Consider the following 27026-nt stretch of genomic DNA (forward strand, 5'->3'; position numbering starts at 1 on the left):
GCTGTAAGAAAATGTATTTTCACTTATTTGAAAAGATAGCTCTCTTAACACTGGAATAGAGACAAAATCTCTTATGCATGTTTGGGAGCCTCACATTAACTGGAGTTCTTAAATAATAACCAACTCAGTAAAAATAAAGCCTTTTTAACCTAATTGATTAAAGATTGGTCTAATAATCCTAAACCTTTATGTCAAGTTTCCAAGGAAATTACCTTAAGAAACTTTGTCTTGTATTTAGTTCCTTATTGTGGTGCTTTAAAACTTAATTAAATTAATTTCAATAGCCTTATAATTGGACTAGTGTTGAGATACAACTGTTTGCTATTTGCCTATGTGTTTGAAGCAGCCCCTTGTTAATTTTTTAGTTAGCATTAGGCCAAGCCTCCGTGATCAGTGGGCACTGTCAAAGACACAAAACCATGCATTAATGATGTACAAATATTGACTGCCAAGGACTCCAGTTGATTGAACGTGACACCACTGTTGTGCTTTCCTGTGTGTGACAATGACTCACTGTTTTTTCTGGGGCGGGGGGGGGGGGGGGGTTGCAAGTCTTCCGAGACGGCTTCTCCCTGTGCTCCTCAGCAGCACACCAGGTCTGCTTGTGCAGCGTGACCATTCCCCTCAGGAATGGGGAACTCCGCTGTCAACCAGGTTTCTGTACATTTTACTGTGGAGCCAGGTCTCTGGGGCAGATGAACCAGGAAACGGAGGGAGATACAACTTTTCAAGAGAGTTTAGGTAGTAATGAAGAGAGCTGGGTGACTCTTTTCCCCAGTTGATAATTTTACATGCTGTGTTTCTGGAAGCTGGCCTGCCCTCTCTGCTACCTAGCCTTCCATTGAGGGGAAGTATATCGCGGTGAGGGTAGGTGAGGTAATGCTCGTTGTTTCCTGAGGGAGCAGTAATCTGGTAGTCTTCCTATTTGACCTTTAGAAAGAAAAGAGGGCAGAACCAGTGTAAGGAAGGGTTGGGGGTAGGCAAAGTTTGATTTTTGGACTCTTCTTTCTCCTTCCTTAGACACGTGCACTCTACTTGTCTGTGGTCTAGAGCCCCGTGTCCTCTGAGGGCATATAGCTTCTTGACCATGGCTTACCATTCTCCCCAAACCCCTCCTTGCTTCTGTCTCATTCCATTAAAAGCAGGTCATATGATCAAGTCCTGGGTTGTCTGGCCAGCTTTCTCTCACTCCATTTAGAAAAGTAACCATGAAACAGCCCCCCCCCCCTTTTAAAGCTTCCTCACCATCTCTCCCCACAAGAACACCCTTTTTGGTCAAAAATGAGAGAGGGCTGAGAGTTGAAGGGAAGTGTTATTAGCTAACATGTAAAAGAGTTAAGTTTCATCTTAGAATTTTAGAATTTATAAAGGGTGAGGAAGACAGCTGGTTAAGAATTACATCCTAACCAGGGGGACGCCTGGATGGTTCAGTGGTTGAGTGTCTGCTTTTGGCTTCTGGGGTCTGGGATCGAGATTGAGTCCCACATTGGGATCCTTGCAGGGAGGCTCCTTCTCCCTCTTCCTATGTCTCTGCCTCTCTCTGTGTGTATCTCATGAATAAATAAATAAAAATAAAATCTTTGAAAAAATCCTAACCAGGCACTTTTTTAAAGATTTATTTATTTATTTGAGGAAGAGAAAGTGTAAGCTGAAGGAGGAGCAGAGGAAGAGGGACAAGCAGACCCTATGCTGAGCGGGGAGCCCGATGTGGGGCTCAACTTCAGGACGCCAAGATCATAACCTGAGCCAAAGTCAGAATCCAGACTCTAAACTGACTGAACCACCCAGGTGCCCCCTTAACCAGGCATCTGAAACCAGTTCAAGCCCCTGGGGTAGAGGAGTTATATACATAGTTGACCCCTGAACAGTGTAGGGGTTAAGGGACTTGGACCCCCTGCACTGCTGAAAATCCACAGAAACTTAAATACTAATAGTTTACTATGGACCAGATGCCTCACCGATAACATCAACAATTAACAAATTAACACACACTTTGTGTGTTGTTCTTGTTAAATATCATATTTTTACAATATAGTAATCCAGAGGAAGGAAAATGTTATTAAGAAAATCATTAGGAAGAGAAGATACAGACCATATCAAAAAATATCTGCATATAAGTGGACCCACGTAGTTCAAACGCATGTTGTTTAAGGATCAATCATACAGTTGTGTAAACAAGGCATGGACACACACCTTTAGTGCCGTACAGTATACGTCCACAATGGCATTTACTAGGGGAAAACTTAGACAAAAACTGATTATAAATAAATGAACCTGGAAGTTTTATTCATAGAGAGGTATGCTTCAGTGAGGCCTGACTGGATTGGATGCACTGTGGCCTGCCTTCCAGTAGAGGGGAACCCTGCCATTTATGGGTCTGCGTATAGCACGGGGCAGGGGACCATCTGTAGGGATGCCTGCCAGTGGAAGGTTTTGAATGAGGATGTGGCCTTGTTAAAGGGGGGAGCTTCCAACTTTGTGGTTGTTATCAGTCTCACCGTTGAGCTAAATGAGACCTGTGGTACCAGCTTGACTGAGCTACACAAGAGAGGAGGAAGAGGAGCATCCAGGGTCTTCTGAATTTCATTCTTTTAAATAGTTGAGTTCTGGGAAAGCCTGGAGATGTAATTGGAGAACATTGTCAATGACCTTTGAAAAATCACCGAAAAAAGAGGTCCCAGAAGACTGGGCACAGGCCAATACCCTATTCAAGAGAGAGGATTGAAGTAGACAGTAGAGGAAAACTAAATGTCACATACATATTAGCCTGATGAGGTTGATGCAGGTTTTCTGTGAATTTTTATAATAGATGCTTGGTAATAGGGTTGTGAACAGTTATAAAAGGAAGGGTAATTTCCAGTGAATGGCACCATGCATTCTCGTGGCACAAGTCATATATAACCACTCTTAGAAAATGCCGCAAGTCAGAGCTTTTGTGATTATTGCAAGAGATTTGATGAAATATATCAGTGTCTTTCTTTGATAGCAAGATAGGAAAATGCTCACTGAATTTGAGTATCCAAAAAGTGTTGATTAATGGGTTCATATCAGGGAGTGAACGAAATGAGAGAATGATGTTTCACTGGTATGATTTTAAGGAATAGATACTCTTTACATTGATTAGACGAGTGATTTCTGGTACCCCCATTCAAACTGTATCATGCACGCTGTTAATTATGTGCCAGATAAGGTTGTGTTTGGTTCTGAGAATGAACAATTCCTAGCGGTCTCTGAATTTTAGGTTCCAGAGAACTGAGAGATGAGTGATTATATACACCGTATTTTGGGTTTTTGCTCATGTAGCTTCATTGGTACCTTATAGTTTAAAATAATTAATCTACACCTTTGTGGTACGCTACTTCCACTCTCAGCTTTGCCATACCCCGTATCTCTTTAGCACACTGCAAAAATTGGTATACTTCCAAAAACTGGAAGGAGAAAAGAGAAAGTCACTATGTGCATTATTTTTAGCCTTACTAAAGTGCTAATTGGTAATAATGACATAATTCTCTAATAGCACCAACTTAATTGCATGCTTACTGTGCACCAGTCATGAAGCTTATCACTTTAGTTGGGTTATTAATCTTCATAATAATATTATGAAGTGAATACTTGTCTCTGTTATTTCTGTTTCACAATTAAGGCAAGTGAAGCTCAGAGAAGTTTACAGTCTTGAAGATCATGCCACTAATCAGTGACAGAACTGAGATTCCAGAGCAGTTGGTGACAGAGCCAGAGCTCTTTCAGATCTTGTGACTCCTGATTTTATATTCTTGCTACCAAATCCAGGTCCTGTTGGCCTTCATTAACATTTCCCATTTACCGCATTCTCGACTATTGCCTTCCTCACCACCACTCCTTTCCTTTCATTCATTATCTCGCTGAGGGGTCTTCTAACTTCGGGCTCGAGCCTCCAGTTCTGTCCTTTCTTTCATCCATCCTCTACCTGATGTTTGCTGAGCACCCGCTGTGCGCCAAGCACGGAGTTACATGCTTTGCATATATTATTTCATTGAATCCCTCTTGGGTCGCCTCATTCATACAAAAAAGAGACCTCTTTTAAACTGTGAGTGTAGTTCAGTTTTTTGTTTTGTTTTGTTTTGTTTTGTTTTGTTTTAATGAAGGCAATAAAAAGGCTCAGAATGCGGGCCTGACTTCTTTCAAGTAAAAAGGCAAAGGCGACCCTCTTAAAATTGTTGGATCTGTACTAGATCATTCTGGTGTACAAATGCCCACTCTAGGCACCCAACTCACTAAAAGCCAAGAAAGACATCCAGTGCTGGGGTAGGTCATAGAGCGCTCCATAGAGTCATACCAACAAGCCACAGATGCACACACACACTTGGCATCCTGTGTGGCTTGTTGCATCTCTCATTGCTTCTTGCCCCCATCCCCATGTTCTACCTCTGTTTTTAAAATTTCTTTCTTTTCTTTTCTTTTCTTTTTTTTTCTTTTCTTTTTTCTTTCTTTCTTTCTTTCTTCTTTCTTCTTTCCTTTTTTCTTTCTTTTCTTTTCTTTCTTTTCTTTTCTTTCTTTCTTTCTTTCTTTCTTTCTTTCTTTCTTTCTTTCTTTCTTTCTTTCTTTTCCTTCCTTCCTTCCTTCCTTCCTTCCTTCCTTCCTTCTTTCTTTGTTTCTTTGTTTTTTTCTTTCTTATTTTTTAAAAAATATTTTATTATTTATTCATGAGCAACACAGAGAGAGAGGCAGAGACACAGGCAGAGGGAGAAGCAGGCCCCACGCAGAGAGCACAACATGAGACTCGATCCCGGGTCTCCAGGATCAGGCCCTGGGCCGAAGGTAGTGCTAAACTACTGAGCCACCCATGCTGCCCTGTATTTTTTTTTTATTATTATTGGAGTTTGATTTGCCAACATATAGCATAACACCCAGTGCTCATCCCATCAGGTGCCCCCCTCAGTGCCCATCACCCAGTTGTTTTTAAAAAAATTTTAAAGATTTTATTAAGAGTGTGCCTGTTGCACAAGTTGGGGAGGGGTAGAGGGAGAAGCAGGCTCCCTGCTGAGCAGGGAACCCAACACATGACTCAATCCCAGGACCCCAGAGTCATGACCTGAGCCGAAGGCAGTTGCCTCACTGGCCAAGTTACCCAGGTGCCCCCTACCTCTACTTTCCAGAACATTTCACTCTAATAGGGTGAACAGGACCCCAGTTTGTCTCAGGATGTGTATACTGAGCCCCAGCCCCCTTTGGAAGTGGTCAACTAGGATAGCCACTATCGAATAATGGCCCTGGCCAGAACCAGATGTAGGTGTCATGCAGCTGCCCAGGCTTCTGTTAGTGGTGTCTTGGCTTTGAGGACCATTAAGTATGTGTTTGGCCTGCAGGTGAACATCTTAGTACTATATAATAGGAATCTGTATACCAAAAATATATTGTCATCTAACATCTTGATCTTTAGTGAGTTGGGTGCCTTGATTAGGAATTATTATATCAGAGCTATCTAGTACACAGATCCAACAATTTCCAGAAGAGTTTTCTTGCCTTTTAGCTGTAAATAGCTCAGCACCATCTCCCCCAGCCCCTGCCCTCATTTTGAGCTATCATGTTTTTTTTTCTTTTTTAAAGAAAAGTGCACATGTACTTTTAGTTTAACAGATTTATCTGATTTTTTAAAAACGATTTTATTATTCACAAGAGACACAGAGAAGCAGAGACATAGGCAGAGGGAGATGCAGGCTCCCTGTAGGGAGCCTGATGTGGCACTCAATCCCAGGACCCCAGGATCACAACCTGAGCCAAAGGCAGATACTCAAGCACTGAGCCACCCAGGCATCCTGATTTATCTGATTTTTGACCAGGAGTCATTTTTTCTGGATGAATGAGAGGACCCAACACAGAGCCAATGGAACAATATAGGCAAAGCATGTAACTCAGCACTTGGGACATGGTGGGTTATATTAGTTTCTGATTGCAGCTATAACATTACCTTAAGCTTAGTGGCTTAAAACACGGATTTTTTTTTTCCTGACCATTTTGGAGGTCAGAAGTCCTAAAATTAGGGTGTCAGCAGAGCTGTGTTCATTCTGGAAGCTTTAGGGGAGAATCTGTTTCCTTGCCCTTTCCAGCTTCTGGAGGCTGTCCGCATTCCTTGGCTCATGGTCCTTCTTCCCTGTTCAAAGCCAGCAGTGTAGCATTTTCAAATGTCTCTTTCTGACCTTTGCTTTTGTCCTCATGTCTCCTCTAACACTGACTCTCCTGCTTCCTTCTTTTTACAACTTGTTTTTATTGAGATAAAAATCCATATACGTGAAATTCACCATTTTAAAATATACAATTCAAAAAAAAATAAAATATACAATTCAATGGTTTTAATATATTCACAGTTTTTGCCTTCCATCACCACTGTCTTATATGAAATCCACCTTCCTTATAAGGACTTCTGTGATTACATTGGGCCTACCCAGTAATCCAGGATAATCTCCCGAATCTCACAATGCTTGTCTTAATCACATCTGCAGAGTCCCATTTACCACATAAGGTAACATATTCCCAGGGACTGGCCATTAGGATGTAGACATTTTTGTGGATTTAGACATACCTACCACATGGGTACTTAGCAAACGTTAGTGTCTCTTGACCTTACCTTCTCAATTCAGATACACTAAGCTCTTGTACTACAACTTTCTAGAGTTGTCATCATCTGAATCTTCTGAGCATCAATAAAGTATACTGTTCTCAAGAAATAGAACCACAATAGCTTCTGTAGCAGCTACTGTTTATTGGGGACCTAGTGTGCACTGGGTCAGTCAGGAGGGGGTTCGGATGCATTGCCATTTAGCTTTTCATGAGTTGAATTGCTCTTTCTGCTGGTATTCACCCTCATAATACCATAAGTATGAAATTTAACCTCACGGCTCTAAGAGATGTGGTGTAATATAGCAGGCAATGACTTCTGGCTAATTGTCCATGGACCATATGTTTTATTTGAATTGAAAGATCAAAGGAATTGCTAGTGTTTCTTATAAAATTAAAACATACCATATGACTGAGCATCTCCATTCCTAGGTACGTACTGAAAAGCAGAAAGCCCATGTCCATGCAAAGGCTTGTGCTCGAATGTTCACAGCAACATTATTCACAATAGTCCCAAACCGGAAATAGCCAAAATGGCCATAAGTTGGTGATTAGATAAACAAATTGTGGCCTATACAAATAATGGACTACTACTCAGCAATTACAGAGGAACAAACTGATGATGATAATGTGGGCAAATCTCAAAATATTGTACTAGGTTGAAGAAGCCAAACACAAAAGCTATATAATGAAAGTGTGAATGTCCTTGACACTACAGAACTGTACACTTGAAAATGGTTAAACGGCAAATTTCTTGGTATGTATATTTTACCACAGTTTTTTTCTTATTTTTTTAATTTATTCATGAGAGACATGGGGGCGGGGGCGGTGCAGGCAGAGACACAGGCAGAGGGAGAAGCAGGCAAGGAGCCTGATGTGGGACTCAATTCCGGGTCTCCGGGATCATGCTCTGGGCTGAAGGCGGCGCTAAACCGCTGAGCCACCTGAGCTGCCCTTTACCACAGTTTTTTAAAAAGCTACATAATGTATGATTCTGTTCAGATGAAATTCTAGAAGAGACAAAACCATGGTGACAGAAAGCATATCTAGTTGGTGTCATAGTTCAGGGAGGGATAGACTATCCAAGGACGTGAGGGAATGTTTTAGGGTGACAGAAGTGTTCTATATCTTGACTGTAATGGTGGTTCTGTGCTGTATACATTTGCCAAGACTTAACTGAATTAATACACTTAAGGGTGAGTGTTATTGTTTCTAAGTTATAGTTCAGTAAAGCCAATAAAAAGAAAAAAATGGCTAGGAATTTGATGGAGTTAAAAAAAATTCTGTCTCCTAGTAAATTGTTAAGAGATTTGTCTTTGCTGTTTTATAAAGCTCATGTACCAGATCATAAATAGCAAGAGGGTAATCCATTGCCCTTTCATCCCTCATTGGGTTACATGAACATGTTGAGTAACTGTAAACAGTATCTAATACATTTAGGGTTCACAAAATTATTTGAAAGTTGCCTTAATGAGAATGTTATCAACGCTCAGTATTCCCAGAGGTAAAAGAAGGAAGACTATGTGCTGTTTCCTACAAGTCGTCCTTTTTGGATTGAGTTTTGCCTACGTGCCACGCAGAGGGGTGATTCAGTTGAGGTATTTCATGACACCTTTGATGTCAACTTCATTTTGGTGTAAACATTTTTGGATACCATGAAGTTGGTAAGCCATTTTGATTAACATAAGATTGGTGCAAACATCTATATGTTTTATCATTGACCTCCTCAGTTCTGGTCCAATCTGTACCATTTTTTTTTAAAGACCTTATTGTTTATTAATCTCCCTGGGGTATTTGACCTTAATATCATCCCCTCTTCTCAAAAGCTTCTTTCTCCTTTGGCCTCTGGGAATACTATACCCTAGTGATTGTCTCCCAACTGCTGGTGTGATCTCATTATCACTTTGGCCTTTGTCCCTCTGTCCTTAGGTCCCCTATGGGAACACAGCCCATCGGCCCCATTTTCTCTAGGCTTGCCCCTGGGGGTATCTTATCCTTTCCTGTGATTAGTTGCTTCTGGCCCATTCAAAGCTCTTGCCCCAACTTTTCCATCAACTTTGTCTTTCACTTCCAGTGACCTCCAGGGTATTTTCACCATCCTTTCACTATAATTTCTCCCCTTATTATTTCACCCCGTATTATTTCTAAACTAAATATATTCCCTTTTCTTCCATGTCTCCTCTCGTTTAGGGCTTTTTCCATGCTCTTGAGACACTGCCAATCTTTCTCCCTCAGGTTTAAAACCTGAAGCTTGGCTACTTTCTCTTTTTCCCCCATCTCCTTTATTCAGTTACTGTTCAGATATTTTGTTTCCTCTGGGCTCTCTCCCTTCCTTTCCATCTTTTTGATACCATTTTAATCTGTATCTTTATTGTCAGAGATCACATGGTAGGTTCACATTCTTGAGTGAAAGCTGCTGGTCAGGATGACAAAGGAGGTTTGACAGTCTGGGGAGCCACTGTGTCACCCAGTCCATGTGTCTGAACCCTAGTAAATGACTGAATCTCTAGGTTCTGGAGCTTGGCTTTCCTCTTACCATGTATCTCTTGGGATGCTTTGGAAAAGCTCTTTGTACAGTGTCCCCTTTGCTGCCATAGCCTCTGGTATTTTAATGACAGGTTTTCCTTCTCTCATGAGTATATGACGATACTTCCCCTGTGCCCCACAGAACTCTGGTTTTTATCATTTTATGATGCCTTTGGAATAACTTGAGGTTTGCTGCTTTTGAGCTCTGCACAGTTCCTAATTTCTCCTCCTTACATAATACTGCCTTAATCTTCCAACTGAAAACCAAAGCTGAAGCACCTGACATTGCAGATTTTCATGTACTTCATTCCTATTAATCACCAACTGTGTGGGTCTGTTTTTACCCCTTTTGTATTTTCCTCTGATTTTACTTGGGAAATAATAAGACTTTTTTTTTTTCATAAATTCTTTCCCAATGACCTGCATTTTTTTGATAACATTGATATAAGGTGCTTTGTAGGCTAGGTTGCAGAGCTGAAGGAATGTTGGAAAATTTGTTAATAAGAGAAGATCCACGAAATGCAAATTATATTATCCTGCACTTGTTCTTCCCAAAGGGGAGGCATGGTGACAGCCTGTATTTCTTAGAATTTAACTATGTCCTCAGAAATAATATAGTCATACTTAAATTTTTTCCCACTTATTTTGGCAGCAGAATATGTGCTTCGGAAGTGAAAAGTTGATGAAGTATTTCAGTGAATAGGCTATTTTAAGGTGTTTTATTTCAGTTATTTTTTTCATCAGAGAAATTTAGTAAACATGTAGCCAGAGCCCTGGAAATAACTGATTTTTCTGAATCACAATGTGATGCTGTGTTTATTTACTTTCCTTTTATCTTTGGGCATTCTAGAGGGGTGTTTGATGCTTCCCTCAAAATGGCTGGCTTCTACGGACTGTACACTTGGCTGACTCATACTATATTTGGCATCAATATTGTCTTCATACCATCAGGTAACAGTAGTATCATAACTTCCACTGTCCTCTGTTTAAGGAAAATTAAGCCATTTTACATACATCGGGACATGCCATCCTCCTCAAGCTTAACATACTAAATTTTGAGATCAAATCTATTCCAGATTAGGAGCAGAAATATGATCTGTAGTGTGTATTTATGCTGTATTCCCATGAGCTAGAATGATACCCAGCACTTAGAAAGCAGTGCATAGGGATGTGTTAAATCAGCGAATGTCCTAGCATTTAGCACAACACCTAGTACATACTTGGCACTCAGTAAGGGTTTGAATTGAACTAATTGGCAGGGAGCAATGAGTTGGTCAAATAGCTCTGTCCCCTGAAGGACACTGTCCAAGGAGCAAGATGAATGTCTCTGAGAGCACACAAGCTATCGCCCTGCCTCTTCAGATCTATTCTAATAACAGGCTCATTCTGTAAGCACCAGGGTGGTTCAAAACCATTTTTCCCTCTACATTATCTTTGCTCCTCTCCTTCTACTTTTCCTTCCACTGTTTCCATGTCTGCTTGTCTTCCTGAATATATCTGCCTTCCACATTTACCTGCTACCGCCATTTTTTCCCTTTCTTCTTTACATTCTCAGGTTCATTCATGTTCTTTCCTTCTTCTGTGTCCACTAAGCCACCCTCTGACGTGCAGGCTGCCTGCAAGCACACGGTGGTTGTTGTCTTATAACAACCTTGTGAGGCAGGCAGAGTAGATGGTATTCCTGGTATAGAGGTGAGAAATCAGAAGTTTTCCAAAGTCACATCCCTGGGTAGTGGTAGGACCAGAACTAGAATCCACATCTGCTTGACTCTTGGTCTGGAGGGGAGCCAGATGAGAGAGAGAGAGTGGACATCCTGCTCTGTAAGGGGATGAGCTTGAAGTCAGGTCCTTCAGCTGGCTGGACTCTTGGTTTTGTTTTTGTTTAAATTACATTTCTGTTTTATTAGAAAGGAACAAGATGAAGAGTTTACATTCATCTCTGAGGTTTATAAACTAATTTCTAATTTGGCTTTGGACTCAGTACAAATTTTGACCAATGCTTCACAGTTACATGATAGGACTGTATATTAACCATTGATTCAAAATAACTGCGGGACACTAGAATTTTGTTGCTTAAGGAGAGATTCTTGGACTAGGCATGTGCTTTAGATTTTTAGCATCAACTTTTGAGATACATACCAGATCTTCATTTAACTAGCACATTCAGTTAAATGGCATTATCATGCACCTGAAATTTGAGTTTGTGTTTGTTTAATTTGTTTTGGTGTCATTGAGGAGCTAGTTGCTTAGGTTCCGCTGTTTTATTATTGTTTTAATGGAGATGTTAAGTTGCTTTTCTTTTCATCTTAGCTTTAGCAGCAATCCTGGGAGCAGTGCCCTTCCTAGGGACATACTGGGCAGCAGTACCTGCAGTTCTAGACCTGTGGCTTACACAAGGCTTAGGGTGCAAAGCCATCCTACTGTTGGTTTTTCATCTCCTGCCAACGTATTTTGTAGATACTGCCATCTATTCGGATATATCAGGGTAAGTCCACAGAACTTCTCAAGTTGCTAGTGGATCATATCCAGGGATTTATGTGGCCTTTTTTTAAAGAAGGGTTGTTTTGTTTTGTTTTGTTTTCCTTTTTGCAGATGGGAAAAGGGCAGAGGGTAGGACTTTTCAGTGAAGTAGTCTTTTGTGATCCCATTGATATAATCAAATTTTAATGTAATATAATTAATACCATTTGCAAGGCATGCTATTTTGTTACATAAGTATTTATAATAAATGAGACCCTGCGTTAACACAAATTTTTGAATAATCTTTGTGATATTTAAGCTAGGAAAGAAATATTACTTTTTTAAAATATTTATTTATTTATTTATTTATTTATTTATTTATTTATTTATTTATTTATTTATTTATGATAGTCACACACAGAGAGAGAGAGAGAGAGGCAGAGAGGCAGAGACATAGGCAGAGGGAGAGGGAGAAGAAGGCTCCATGCACCGGGAGCCCGACGTGGGATTCGATCCTGGGTCTCCAGGATCGCGCCCTGGGCCAAAGACAGGCGCTAAACCGCTGCGCCACCCGTGGATCCCGGAAAGAAATATTACTAGACATACATAAAATGTTACATTTTAAGTACAGTAATGAGTTAGTGGTTATTTTTAGAACTTCTATGCCTTTGGAGAAAAACATTGAGTTGTAGGTCAGATTTTCCATGTGAAACCAAATCTCAAGTTAATGTCTGATAAACAGAGCTCTATTTACTTAAGATATTATAGTATGGACCTAGAATGAGTACAGGTTAAATTTAGGACAGAATCTAGGCCTTGACCATATAACATAATAAATACATATCTGTTTTTATAGATTTTGAAATCTCTTAGAAATTGTATTAAATAAATTATGCCAGTTCTTATTTATTCATGTATCTAGATTCACATTGATTATTAGAATCTAGGATGTAACCAAATGCTGAAATTTCATCAGTTACTCAAATTCAGAATGTGCCTACTGAAACTATCATAATAGTTAATATATTAAATATTTTTAAGTAAAATTCATCATCACAGTAAATGTAGACAAGGGCTAAGTTCATAGAGTACCCATTAGTTAATTTGGAAATACATACAAATTGTATGCCATCCTGTTTTCTCTCTAGTATCCTGAAATAGAAAACAAATGAAAAAAAAAAAAAGAAAGAAAGAGAGAAAACAAATGATACGTAACTACTCTGAAGCCCAGAGTTCCAGAGCGGAAAGAAACAAGCAACTCCATAAGCGAGCCTTAGAGAAACTTTTATGTTTAAAACTTGAGAGAGAAATTTACAGACAAAAGGACATCAAAGGGATCCCTGGGTGGCGCAGCGGTTTGGCGCCTGCCTTTAGCCCAGGGCGCGATCCTGGAGACCCAGGATCGAATCCCACATCGGGCTCCCGGTGCATGGAGCCTGCTTCTCCCTCTACCTGTGTCTCTGCCTCTCTCTCTCTCTGTGACTATCATAAATAAATAAAAATTTAAAAAAAATTAAAAAAAAAAAAAGGACATCAAAACGTGGTTAACTAGTGCTTAACAGTTGAAATTTAGGGACGCCTGGGTGGCTCAGCGATTAAGCATCTGCCTTTGGCTCAGGTCGTGATTCTGGAGTCCTGCGTCGGGCTCCCTGCTTGGATCCTGCTTCTCCCTCTGCCTCTCTCTCTCTCTGTGGGTCTCTCATAAATAAATAAATAAATAAATAAATAAATAAATAAATAAATAAGTAAATAAGTAAATAAGTAAATAAATAAATAAATAAAATCTTTTTTTTTTTAAGAAAAACAGTTGAAATTTAAATAGTAAGAGTAGTCTTTTAAACTTATTAAATGTTTTCATTTCTCTTTACTGTAAATTTTTTATTAAAGTTTCTAGCTAGATTTTAAGATTTATATGTGATTTTATCTTAATAATAAAATAATACCTTATTTAACCAGCATTGTTACGAAATGAAAGATTTTGTGTAAATTGTTTTATTTTTTAATAAATGAAGCCTTTGTTTAAAAGCTTCCACACTTTTTTTTTAAGCTTTAAGCATTTTTGATAGAAATTTTTAAAAAATGTATTATTTAGGGAAAAAGCTTGCTTACAAAGCATGTGGAATGCTTTGTGGAATACTGCCCTATATTTTTTTTGGAATGAGAAAGATAGATTATGAACATAATGTATTGATTTCCTGAAGACTAGCTAACCTTGATTGTTACTTATTGAGCCATTTATTGAATTATAACATAATACAGAATATTATTCCAGAGGTGTTTGCCCTTTAGTAAATTGTTCCAATCACCTCTGTCTGAAAACTGGAAATAGAACGTACCTTCTCTCCAAGTCCCTCTTGTGTCAATGGTCATTTGTTCTTGCTGTCAGTGTGCCATGCTGGTTGTCATCTATTTTACTGTTTTCCAGTTATGTAAGTGATCCTGTGGTAAGCTGGAGGGCGGTGATGACTCTCCTGTAAGATAGAAATCTTGGGCTTTGTGACAGGTAGTTTCCTCATGAGGCCTTTTGTCATTACCTGTATTTAAAAACTATTTTAGGATATTGCCCCAAGTCTAACCTGTGAAAAACACGAGTGCTATTGTATTGCCTTATAAAAAGCACAATTCTTTGAATTGCATGCTAAATTGTGTCTGCTTAACTGTCAGTTGATGGAAGTCAATGTAACACATGACTTATGTAACCGGTCCTCGGCAGTCCTCGGCCAACACTAATCTAGGTCAGGCAGCCATGTAATGGGTATAGGATATTTATATACATTGTGACTTCACACCCTCTGTTGCTGAAACTTACAGAAAGGCAGATGTCCTATGTGTTACATAGGAAGAAAATGCTTGCATTCAATATTACAACCACTGTTCAGTTATCTGCACTGATGTAATCTAGAGAAAGTTGGTCATGCAATCAAAGGTCTGGTGTGTTAGGAGTGAAGATTGTTTTAGAGGTGTGTTTCAGATTTACTCTGAGGTTTGTGTTTGTTCAAAGCCCTGAGCTAATCTGTATGCTCTTTGTTGCAGAGGCGGGCATCCTTACTTGACAGGTTTGGCAGTGGCTGGTGGGGCCTACTACTTGGGCCTGGAAGGAGCAATCATTGGACCCATACTTCTCTGCATACTTGTGGTCGCTTCCAACATCTATAGTGCCATGCTAATGAGTCCTACAAATTCAGTGCCCACGCCAAACCAGACCCCATGGCCTGCTCAGACTCAGCGGTAAGTTAGAGCAGAAGGATCATGAACTGGGTATGAAACTGAATTATTCCATGTCTGTAGTCTTTTTTACCTGAGTAGCCTGTCAGGATACAGGTATTTCAGTGCACATGGTCTGCTAAAGATTATAGAAAACTCTAAGTAATAGAAACCATCTGTTTGTAGATGTTTGAGTTTCAGATACCAGGAAAATTTTAAAACTAAATTGAGACAGAATTGTGCATATCATAGAAGACCAAAAATAAATAAACCATATAAAAAACCTCTTGGGGACATGGTGTACCAGATTAAAGGGGAGTCAAGACAGTCAGATGCAGTGTAGGAGTCAGCGGGAGGTTGTGAATTAGTGGTGAGGAGAATCGATAAAGAACATTTATGGAACTGTTGGAGAAATCTGAATATGGGATATATATTAAATAGTTCTTTTTTATGTGTTGAATTTCCTAGTGTTAAAAATTTAAAAAGTGTTAAATTTCCTAGGCATGATACTGATACCTTTGTTGTGTAGCAGAATATCCTTTAGGGATAAGATGTCAAGATGTCTGCAACTTATTTTCAAATAGTTCAGCCAAAACTAATAGAGGGGAAAAGTGACTATAGCAACATACTAACAATTGTGAATCTAGATGAGTGACATTTGGTTGTTAAATGTACTTAGTCTTTCAGTTTTTCTGTAGGCTTCCACTTTTTCAAAATTAAAAGTTGGGGGAAAAATTTTGGTATGGAGTTAGAACTTGTTATTTCGCAAGTACAGACAGACAATCCATAATTGCTGTCATCTGCTGTCATCAACAGTTCATAAAATAAGTTTATGTAATATGAATTATAACTAAAAAAATTTCCCTGGTTGTGTCAAAATTTTACAAAGCTTTTTATTGAGGTTTATCTTACATAGGCTGAGATGCACATCTTAAATATACAACTAGATGGATTTTTTCATATACACATACCCATGTAAGCATCACCTATATTAAGATAGAGTTTATCCATTGCTCTAGAAGGCTTCCCCATACAGTTTCTCAGTCAGACCCCTTCTCTGCTAATGATCTGACCACTGTCACTTAGATTGGCTGTGCCTATTTTTGAACCTAAAAGAAATCCTGTAGTAAGTACTCCTGAATCAGGCCTCTTCTGCTCATGTGTGTCTGTGGCTTCCAATCACATTGGTGCATGTACCAGTCATCCTTTTTTCATGCTGCCTAGAATTCCAGTACATGAATATACCAGTTTATTCATTCCAGTGTGATGGAGATTTGTGGACTTGCCAGTGTCTTCTGCGTAGACATGAGTATTTGGTTTGAATATATACCAAGAAGTAGGGTGGCTGAGTAGACATCGGTTTTAACTTCAGTGGATACTACTTGTTAAACAGTTTTTCTTTGTGGTTATGCCACTAATCACATGGTAACAACAGAAAGGTAAGATGGACCTTTAACAATTAAAAAGTAAGAAATCGGGGATCCCTGGGTGGCTCAGCGGTTCAACGCCTGCCTTTGGCCCAGGGCGTGATCCTGGAGTCCTGGGATCAAGTCCCGCATCGGGCTCCCGGCATGGAGCCTGCTTCTCCCTCTGCCTATGTCTGCCACTCTCTCTCTCTCTCTATCATGAATAAATAAATAAAATCTTAAAAAAAAAAAAACAAAAAGTAAGAAATCTTAACTTTTCAGAGACTCTACTACCTTGTCCTTATTTTTCTCCATTGGAAAATAATTTTTCCTGCATTGGCTCTTCTAGTGTAATGAATTATTAACGAGTTGATACTGAAAATGTATTTACTGAAACAATTTTATGTTTTTCTTAAAAATTCTTTAGAAACATTCTGCTTATTTTGTGTAAAGTTTTGTATTTTCTGAAGAAAGATGTTCTTTAACTCAGAATAGGTCAGATATAGTTCCAGAGTTAGACCCAGTTGATTAGAGGGCCATTTTAGCTAATGCAAGGCACTTACAGGATGGCAGGGAAAAATCCGTTTCCTTAAAAAGAATAAAAAGAGAGGTACTTGGGTAGTTTTAACAAAAGCTTCACCATTTTGAAGGTGGTGACACTATGATATCTGTTTCTGCCTTTCTGTGGGTACCTAAGAAACCAGTGAACAGTAACTTGAAAGAATAGAGAGCCCATGATAACTGGATACCCTACTCCTTGGGTATCCATACAAGAAACCAAAAGAAAATTGGTTGATCAATATTTTGCTGTTATTTTATAAAAAAGCTTTTAATGATTCCAAGTTAGAAAAGTAGGAATTGGTTTTTAAGGTGAGACAAAAGAAAGTGAATTCTCCCAAAGGCCAAGTGACTCTTCCCCCCCCTCCCTTCTCCCTTCTGAAGGTAGAATGTGGGACGCCTGGGTGGCTCAGTATCTGCCTTTGGCTCACTTCGTGATCCCTGGGTCCTGGGATGGAGTCCCACATAAGGCTCCCTGACTCCTACAGGGAGCCTGCTTCTCCTTTTGCCTGTGTCTCTGCCTCTCTTTCTCTGTCTCTCATGAATAAATAAAATCTTTATTAAAAAAAAAAAAGAAGGTAGAATGTTATTAATTAGGTGGTATGGGTGTTAAAAATATAATGTGAAGGGGGATCCCTGGGTGGCTCAGCAGTTTGGCGCCTACCTTTAGCCCAGGGCGTGATCCTGGAGTCCCGGGATCAAGTCCTGCGTCGGGCTCCCTGCATGGAGCCTGCTTCTGTCTCTGCCTCTCTCTCTCCCTCTATGTCTATCATGAATAAATAAATAAAATCTTAAAAATATATATATAATGTGAAGGCTTTTATAGTCTTCTTTTTTTTTTTCCTTAGAGGTTATGTATGCATGTTGTTGAAAGAGTCAAAAATTTCTGCAAAGCTTGTGAGAACTTGTGTGAGATCCTTTGCCTTTCCTCTGTCTTTCCTTTTCCCCTCTGAGAGGAACCACTTCTTTTTAAGGTTTTTTTTTTTTTTTTTTTTTTTTTTGAGAGAGAGAGAGAGGGAGAGAGGGAGAACGAGCAGGGCAGGGGCAGAGGGAGATGGAGAAGCAGACTCTCTGCTGGGTTTGGAACCTGACACAGGGCTGGATCCCAGGACCCTGAGATCATGACCTGAGCCAAAGTCAGATGCTTAACTGACTGATCCACCCAGGTGCCCCTGAGAGGAACCATTTTTTGACTCTCATTTGATTTTTTTTATCTCCATTTCTTGAAATGGCATGTTTATTTCTTGTTTTGTTTTTTTTTTTTCATGAATAGGCATTATCTATTAGAAATCACCTTTTACTACCCAACCCCCACTATTAAACTGTGATATTGGTCTGATCAGTATTTGGCACTTAAATTATTATGACTACATAAATTACATTCCTATTTGAGCCTTCTTGTATATTCTGTATGTCTTTACTTCATACCACTTTTTGGTTTCCTTTGAGTTACACCATTTTTTTGTTGGCTTTGTTTTCTGAGTACTTATAGTTAGCCTCAAGCTGTGTGCCAGGTGTTTACATCTCCTCTTGCTCAGTATGCTCAGTTGTATCAGCTATACCACAAGTTTTACCTTCCTGATGAAGTCTCTAGAGTCTTCTGCTCCAGTGGATGCTGGCTGTCCTTTTTCCTGCTGTTCAGCTATCAACTGTGATTCCCTCAGCTCTCCCCTGTGTTGGAATTCTTACTTCCTTTACGATTCCCCATTTCATTTTATTTTTTGATTTATTATTCCCTTTTTGTTGGAGCTCAGCCTCCTATAGATTTTTGGGAAAGAATGTGTGGGGAGTGAATTTTGGGAGGATGGTCCTGTCTGGAGAGGTTTTTCCTAAAGTCATACATAGTAGCTTGCCTGGGTAGAGATTTTTATGTTGGAAATGTTTCCTTTAGACTTTATTTCTTCGTTGTGTTCTGGCCTCCACGGTGGTTGAAAGTCTGAAGCTGTTCTAATTCCTGAGTCTTTGTTATTTAACTGTTTGAAACCCTACATGATCTTCTGTTTTACTTCTTTTGTTGTTGTTCTGATTGATATTTTGTAATACCTTTAAAACTGGAAACTTACGTTCTGCAGATCTAAACTTTTTCTTGAATTATTTCATTTATGATTTCCTTCTCATCCTTTCAGAAACTTATTTTGATGTTAAGTCTCATACACTGGTCATCTCATTTTCTTATCTCTGCCGTTTTTCCATTACTGATGTTTTGCCTTTGTTTTCTGGATGACTTCTTCAGTTTTATTTTCCAGCCCCTCCATAGAAATTTCCATTTTTATCACATTTTGAAAAATCTGGTTTATTGAGGTATTATTTACATTAATAAAATTATCTTTTTAGCATTCAGGTAGTTACTAGTTTTCTGTGATGCATGACAAATTACCACTTAGTGGCTTTAAAACAACATGCATTTATTCTTTCAAAGTTTCTGGGGGTCGGGAGTCCAGGCACAGTTTAGCTGGATCTTCTGCTTAAGGTCTGACAAGACTGCAGTCAAGGTGTCAGCTGGAGCTGAGGTTTCCTATGTGGCTCGGCTTCCAAGCTTGCCTTTTGTTAGCAGGATTCAATGTCTTGTGGTTGTAGAACTGAGGCTGGCAGCTCCTAGAGGTTGCCTCTCTCTCCATAGGCAGTTTCATAACATGGCTGTTTGCTTCTTCAAGGCCAACAACAGAGAGCATTTTTCTGATTTGTGTTTCTGACTACTCAGACCTCTTTTAAAAAGGCTTGTTTGATTAGGCTTGGCCTACCCAGTGTGCTCTCGTTTTGATTAAAGTCAACTGATTTAATTAAAGTCAATTAGCCTTAATTACATCTGTAGAATCCCTTCACCTTTGCCATATTAACACAACATAATCACAGTTTCATGTATTTTTGGCTGTTGGTTCCTGGTAAGAGACATTCAGTCAGGAGCTATGGGTGGGTTATTACGTGGGTTATTATTACATAATCTAGCAGAGCCATTGTCTTGTGAAATCCTTGATGTTAGCATTTTTTGGTTCCCCCTTTGGACTGCTAAGCTCCTCAGAGAAAGATCTTCCTCATCTCCTGCCTAGGGGTTGGTGGCCCAGGTGCTGGCAGAAACTCTGGGAGCCAAGAGAGGGAAAGGGACAGGCATCATTCAAGATGGAAGCATTCATGCAGTCTCCCAGTGTCAGTGTGCACTCGAACCCTTATCTCTGCCTGTTGTCCCTTACTCCAGAGACTTTTTGTTTTACCTTCACTCGTGGGGAAAAAAACTCTTAATTTTCTGCCGATGACAGGGGCAGCTGTGTGGCCAGGTGGAGGTGGGTGAAGATTCTGAGCAGTGGAGTTGTACTGCCTTTTTTTTATGTTTTAAGATTTTATTTATTTATTCATGAGAGACACAGAGAGAGGCAGAGACACAGGCAGAGGGAGAAGGGGGCCCCATGTAGGGAGTCTGACGTGGGACTCAATACCCCGCCCCCAGGATCACACACTGGGCCAAAGGTGGCGCTAAACCACTGAGCCACCCAGGCTGCCCTGTACTGCCTTTTAAGTAGACTTTAAAGCAGTCCTTTTGCATTTAGCCCCCCACCTTCACCCTACTTCGAGGGTTTACTTGATATCATCAATTCCTGAAACTCATGGGGGATTTTACTGAAGAAATCAAATTGTTTCCTGGCTTTTTCCACTACTGGCCTAGGATCAGCTTTTTAGGGTAGGCAGGGTTAGAGTGGTTGCCCCACCTGCCTTCCACCTTCTCATAGTTTATGGTTCTTGCCTCTTATGTTCTCCACTTGCCCCCCGGCTCCACCCCCGCCTTTCAAGTTTATGCCTTTAAAAAAAATACTTTCAGTGGCTTTTTAAAAAAAAGATTTTATTTATTCATGAGAGACACAGAGAGAGGCAGAGATATAGGCAGAGGGAAAAGCAGGCTCTCTGTGGGGAACATGATGTAGGATTCGATCCCAGGACCCTGGGATCACGAACTGAGCCAAAGACATCAGATGCTCAACCATTGAGCCACCCAGGTGTCCTGGTCATCTTAGTCTTCTGATTCATCTCCCACTCTCTGCTTTTACAATTCTCTAGTCCCTTCTCCACACTGCAGCTGACATGTTCTTTTCAAAATGCAAGCATATCTGATCGTGATACTGTCTCACCGAGAAGTGGCCCCTATTGGTTTTACGAGGAAGATCAAAATCCTTGCAGGACCCTACATGATCTAATCCTGAAACATATCCTCTTACTATCTGAGCTGCTGTCATAATGGTTTTCTGAGGGCCTCAGACCTACCAGGCTTGCTGCAGTGTGATAGTAGAGGGTGGGTGGTTGCGTTTCATGAGGCAGACATACCTTCTATGTGCAGATGCAGGCACTGGTAGCCAAAAGTACACATTTGTAAGACTGTGTGTACTACCATCTATCTGCATAGGGATGAGCAACTGTCCACCTAAGGAAAACGATTATCACTGTTGATAGTGCTGTTTGCAGTCTTTGATGGGGGTGAATGTCCTGGACACAGCAGAGCATAAAGCTCCCAACTCTTTTGGCCTCGACTGAGTAACCCAAGTGTACCACTTCCTCTGTTCTCTTTCAACACTGGGGCTGTCTGGAAGGTGTGGGGAAGGGCTGGGACTCTCCAGCAGTCCTGTATCTCAGAGTACTTTCTTGACTTTTGGTTAGGATATTCAGACTTGATTTGATGTCTTATTTCACTTATGCCAAAAATTGAGCTCAGCAAAACCTGCAAGGAGCAAGTAGTAATGTATCCCAGGGACTCCTCCAGGAATGTTGTTTTCTGTATTAAGGTTCTCCTGTATCCTCTGTCACCTCTTGACAGTACCAAGAGGGACAATTCAGCTTGGTCTTTCACGAGGAGTTATCAGGAGCTGATTGCTGTTTTTAGAAGCGTGCTTTTAACCAGACTGTGAATGTCTCTCATAATTTAATGCCCAAAGTTGAAAGTGTGTGTTTCGTTATAAAAGAAATTGTCCAGTAATTAAGCTAAGGTTTCACACACACACACACACACACACACACACACACACACACAACTTATTTTTTTTTTTTGTCTTCGCAAAATGAGATATGACGGTTTTCTCTAAAAAGCATCACCACTGCTGCAGACCTTTAAATTTTTTTAAATTTTTATTTATTTATTTATTATTTTTTAAATTTTTTATTTATTTATGATAGTCACAGAGAGAGAGAGAGAGAGAGAGGCAGAGACACAGGCGGAGGGAGAAGCAGGCTCCATGCACCGGGAGCCTGATGTGGGATTCGATCCCGGGTCTCCAGGATCGCGCCCTGGGCCAAAGGCAGGCGCCAAACCGCTGCGCCACCCAGGGATCCCCTGCTGCAGACCTTTAGATTAACTTTCAGAATTTCAGCCAGAGTGTACTCCCCGTCATGCCAGTTTGGACTAATGAGGGAGAAGAGAGAGAGGTGAAGGTGGGACGGGAGCTGGGTTCTGCTCTCCCTCCGTTCACTGCTGCTGCTTCTTTGCTTCTGTCTCTTGAAAACTTCCTGAATCCTCTCATTCCTCTGTATTTCCAGTGGTATAACCCAGTGCTGGGGCTATTTGAACAGCCTCTTCACTGGTCCCTTCCTCTGCCCTTTGCCCCTCCAAGCTGTGCTCTGTAGTGCAGCCTCTCTGGTTTTTCTGAAGCAAGTAGAAGTCCGTGTGCTGTTAAAATTCCCACAGTGGCTTCCCATGCCCTTCAGGATAGGCTGGGAACTTGAAGTCAGTCCACCAGATTTCACACCTGCTTTCTGTCTACATCTACAGACTCCTCTCTCTCTCTCCCTGTCTCTCTGCTGTCTGGCTTGTGTTTTATTTTCTAGCCATATGGAACTTGTTTTAGTTTCCTGAAGTTATTGTCATCTTTGCATATGTTTCCCTCTTTATAAAGAATACCACACCCTTCCCAGGCAAGGCTGGTACTGTGGCCTGTCCACAAAGTACTCTTCTTCTCAGAAGCATTGCCAGAACTCTCTGGGCCAGGGAAGATGTGCCTAGTGTGTGGTCCCCTGTGCCACAGCATCTTCTACTTTTCATCTGTTTACCACTCTTTTTTTTTTTTTTTTAAGCATTGATTTATTGGCATTATTGATTTATTGGCTCCCACACTAGATGATCGTCTCCGGAAAGGCAGGAATAGCCCGGACCAGAGGCTCCAAATCCTGGCAAATCAGCAGGTGTGGCAAAGACGGGAGAAATTCAGGTTTATTTTATTTTATTTTTTTTAATTTTTTATTTATTTATGATAGTCACACACACAGAGAGAGAGAGAGAGAGAGAGGCAGAGACACAGGCAGAGGGAGAAGCAGGCTCCATGCACCGGGAGCCCGACGTGGGATTTGATCCCGGGTCTCCAGGATCGCGCCCTGGGCCAAAGGCAGGCGCTAAACCACTGTGCCACCCAGGGATCCCTGTTTACCACTCTTTTACCATTCCTAGCATGGTGTCCGGCACATAGAAAATGCTCAGCAAGCACTTAGTGAATTGATAGATTAGTAAAACCAAGAATGGATCAGATGATAAAGATTTTTGCAATATTACCTTGAGGCTGATAAGAGAGGATGGGACATAGTAAACTGCAGGCTTAGAGCTGTATTCCAAATATGCTGGAAAGGAAGGGATATGCATAATAGAGATGACATGTGCCCTGTCGCAAGATTTGGTACCTGTGTGCTAGGTGAGGGTTTAGGGAATACACATTCAGCTATGCCAAGCCCAGTAAGTTAAATTAGTTAAAGCCTTTTATTTTTAAATGTCCAAAGTTTATTCCATATCTCTAGGAGGCAAGGAGTCAACAACTCTTGAGTTGTTAAATCGGAAAAAGTTGGGCAGCCTGGGTGGCTCAGCGGTTTGGCGCTGCCTTCAGCCCAGGTCGTGATCCTGGGGGCCCGGGATTGAGTCCCGTGTCCGGCTCCCTACGTGGAGGCTGCTCCTCCCTCTGCCTGTGTCTCTGCCTCTCTCTCTCTCTCTCTCTCTCTCCTCTCTGTGTATTCTCATGAATAAATAAATAAAATCTTAAAAAAAAAAGTTTAAACATTTACATAAATGAATTTTTAAAAATCTTACAGAAAACTTTTGAGGAAAAAGATTCAGAATTCAAGGAGCTGGGATTGTAAATGAGAAATCACACGGCACAATTCCCATGGCCATTAAAGGAACTGTGAAATTCTCCGAGCGGTCTGTCCCTCTAACCTCATGTGGTTCCTGTTCTGCATTTCTTGTTCTGGAATGAGAAATTCTATCATGAATTCTAGCATTCATTCTATGCTAAATTATTATTAGCATAATAATTCCTTAGGGTTTAGAAGAGAATACTATATTTATGACTGAGGTAGGACATATACAATTTCTAGAAATACTGTCAATGCAGTATTATCCCTTTGTTTCTTCCTAATCTAGAGAGTTCAAGTTTTATGAGCCCTGCTGATTAGTTAGTTCAGTGTTTCTCCACGAGGACTGAAATAAATTATTTCTGTATCACTAGGTTAGGAAGTTTGTTTTCTAGGAGATAGACTTTTAAGATCAGTGTTAATTCTGGGGCGCCAGTGTGGCTCTCAGTTAGTTGAGTATCCGGGTCATGATTTTGGGATCCTGTGATTGAGCCCCGTGTGGGGCTTTGTACTCATCAGGGAGTCTGCTTCAGCATTTTCTTCCTCTCCCTCGCACCACCCCCTGCGCACACAATCATTCTCTCTAAAATAAATAAAATCTTAAAAAAAAAATTAAAAAGATTAGTGTGTTCTTTCTGTAGGCTTCTACACCTGCCCCCTGTCGCTGTCCCCCTCCCTCTTCCACCCACACACTCACATACCCGCCATCACCACTCTAGACATCTAGAAAAGGTAGACTGTTGAGTTGGAAAACTGTTAGTAACTGTTTTCTCAGCTTGCTTCACTTTGTTTTCTTTTTCTCTGGGTCCTTTTGGAGGCTTTCTTGGCCTGGGGGCAGAATTGAATAGTAGGTATGAATTTCAAGGTGACAGCTAATCTTACTTGTCAACAGAGAGCAGTCACCAGGCCAACCACAGTCTTAATCTCATTTCATGCATCTCTGCCCCGAGGCAGAAGTTTTCATTCATAATTTAGAGAAATTGAATAGAGATCCCAACTTGTGAGTATCTTAGAAATGTGAAGAGATTTCAAAGGATGAATTTAAAAACCTGTTGTGTATTGGATAATGCTTTTTAATATCAGCCAGTTTTTGGTTACTGGCTTTAAAGATTTTCCACGGCTTCTCACAGCTCATAGCCAACTTTGTACACAAACGAAGGAACACAAATTTAGGTGAGACTATGAAAAATAGATAAATAAATAGACAGCTAGGGCAATGGTTTGGGGGTATGGGGGCATGATTTTTGCTTCCCTCAGGAGATATTTGGCAATGTCTGGTGACTTTCTGATTGTTATAGCTCCAGCAATTGGAGGCAGGGATGCTGCCAAACATCTTATAATGCACAAAAATGTTGATGGTGCTGCTGTTCAGAAACCCTGATTTGATGTACAGATAGATGGTAACACATATAAGTCCTGTGTGTATATACATCTTCCTTTTCTTTTCTTTTTTTACATCTTCCTTTGGGAGGATTTCTTTCAGAGTGTAAAAATATTTAAGGAAACAAAATTCACTCCAGTTCTCTTGCCTATCAGCATGTATTCAACATGGTAGGTTTGGCCATGTTCATACGTACACCCTTTCAAAACAATAGGAAGGGTATCCATTCTTCAGAGCTGTTTTTTTGGAAGTAGAGCTGTGCTAGTTGGAGGCATGCGTCAGAGGTACAGAGGCAGCCTTGAGATAAAGCAGTGTCCTTGAATGTAATCTCTTCTCTAACATTGCACCTGTGCTCTTTTGATTCTGAAGTACTTCTGACATTGTGCTAAAGGTTTAGTCTTTAATTTGCCTGTGCTTCACCCAGCTAAACCTGCCTGATAGTGTTACATGAAAATTGAGAAGACAAAGGAATAAGGCAAAAAGGGGTAAGAGAGGTGGCATGAGTGTGGAATTGCACCTGAAGGACAGATTATTTGCTTTCTGAATTTTTAGATGATTTGTACTCAGTGACAACTTTTGTCACCTTTTTTTTTCTGTAACTGAGTTGTTTTCTGAATTTTTGGAATACTTTCCTTATATTCTTCTTTAGGCCTAGTTGTAATGAAAAAGTTGAGTAATCGGTTTATAGTAACCAACACATGATTATAGGTATGCAAATAAAATGGGCTTTTAAAAAATATTTTATTTATTTATTTATTCATGAGAGACACACACACAGGGAAAGGCAGAGACACAGGCAGAGGGAGAAGCAGGCTCCATGCAGGGAGCCTGATGTGGGATTAGATCCTGGGTCTCCAGGATCTCGCCCTGGGCTGAAGGTGGTGCTAAACCGCTGAGCCATCTGGGCTGCCCTAAAATGGGCTTTATTTGACTGATAAATTAAGAAGATACAACATAGTATAGTGGTGTGGCTACAAATTAATATAACTTGAAGACTTCAGAATTGTTTTTGAAAAATGCAAACATTTTAAGCTTAACTATTTTTCTGAGTTCCTAGTTTGTGATATTGCTCTAAAGGAGCAATGTAACTTCTGTCTGAAAGGGTAATACATGTGTGCTATGTCTCTTTGCTATTTAAGATAGAGTTGAGCATATATAAAGAGGGAAAAAAAGTCTCCAAAACTAAAAAAATCCTACCATCAACAGAACTCAAAATAACAGCGACTTAAATGAGCTAGAAGTTTACTTCTTGGACAAAAGAAGCCAGAGGTAGGCAGTCTAGGGCTCAAATGACTGTTCCTAAGACATTCATGCCCAGTCTCCCTACATCCTGTTCTGCCAGCCTTGGTGTGAGATCTTTTAGTCTAAGATGGGATCTTGAGCTCCTCATCAATAAACTCTGAGCTGGCCACCAAAGACACAGACCTGACTGAGTGACATCCTCGTAGCTCGAGCATGTAAATGATGTAGCAAAGGCAAGCTAGCTGTTATGGGAGGCACTTCGGATATGCACAGACCACCTCCATCCAGACCAGATATCACTGAATCATATAGTTATACATAGTTTCAAGGGAGTCTGGGAGATAGTCTTGGATGGGAGACAAAAAAAAAAAAAAAGGAATTCTTGTTACCAAAGACTGAGAGACAACTAGCCGACTTTAAAACAATACAATACTCAGTGAAAGTACTAACAATATATAGTGACTATATAACCTTCTCAAGGCTTTCAGGTTATAAAAATAAGGTATTATTCTATTATTCTATATTACTTATTGGTTGGACACTGTTTTGGTTTTCTTTTTGTTTAA

At 40.3% G+C, this 27026-nt stretch overlaps 1 protein-coding gene across 3 annotated transcripts in view; it reads left to right on the forward strand.

Annotated features, from left to right (window-relative positions):
- The window catches only part of TMEM245 (transmembrane protein 245), a 102049-nt gene that overhangs the window by 69813 nt on the left and 5210 nt on the right, over positions 1 to 27026 (forward strand). For 2 of the 3 annotated variants that reach the window (XM_072727768.1, XM_072727769.1), the window contains 3 exons: positions 9971 to 10071; positions 11431 to 11605; positions 14614 to 14808. In XM_072727768.1, coding sequence (XP_072583869.1) covers positions 9971 to 10071; positions 11431 to 11605; positions 14614 to 14808 — 471 coding nt within the window. Of the gene's footprint in view, positions 1 to 7026; positions 7352 to 9970; positions 10072 to 11430; positions 11606 to 14613; positions 14809 to 27026 lie in introns of those variants that run through there. The other variant, XM_072727771.1, reaches the window with a different exon arrangement.

This window comes from Vulpes vulpes, chromosome 12 (genome assembly GCF_048418805.1).
Source record: "Vulpes vulpes isolate BD-2025 chromosome 12, VulVul3, whole genome shotgun sequence".
Taxonomy (NCBI): Eukaryota; Metazoa; Chordata; class Mammalia; order Carnivora; family Canidae; genus Vulpes; species Vulpes vulpes.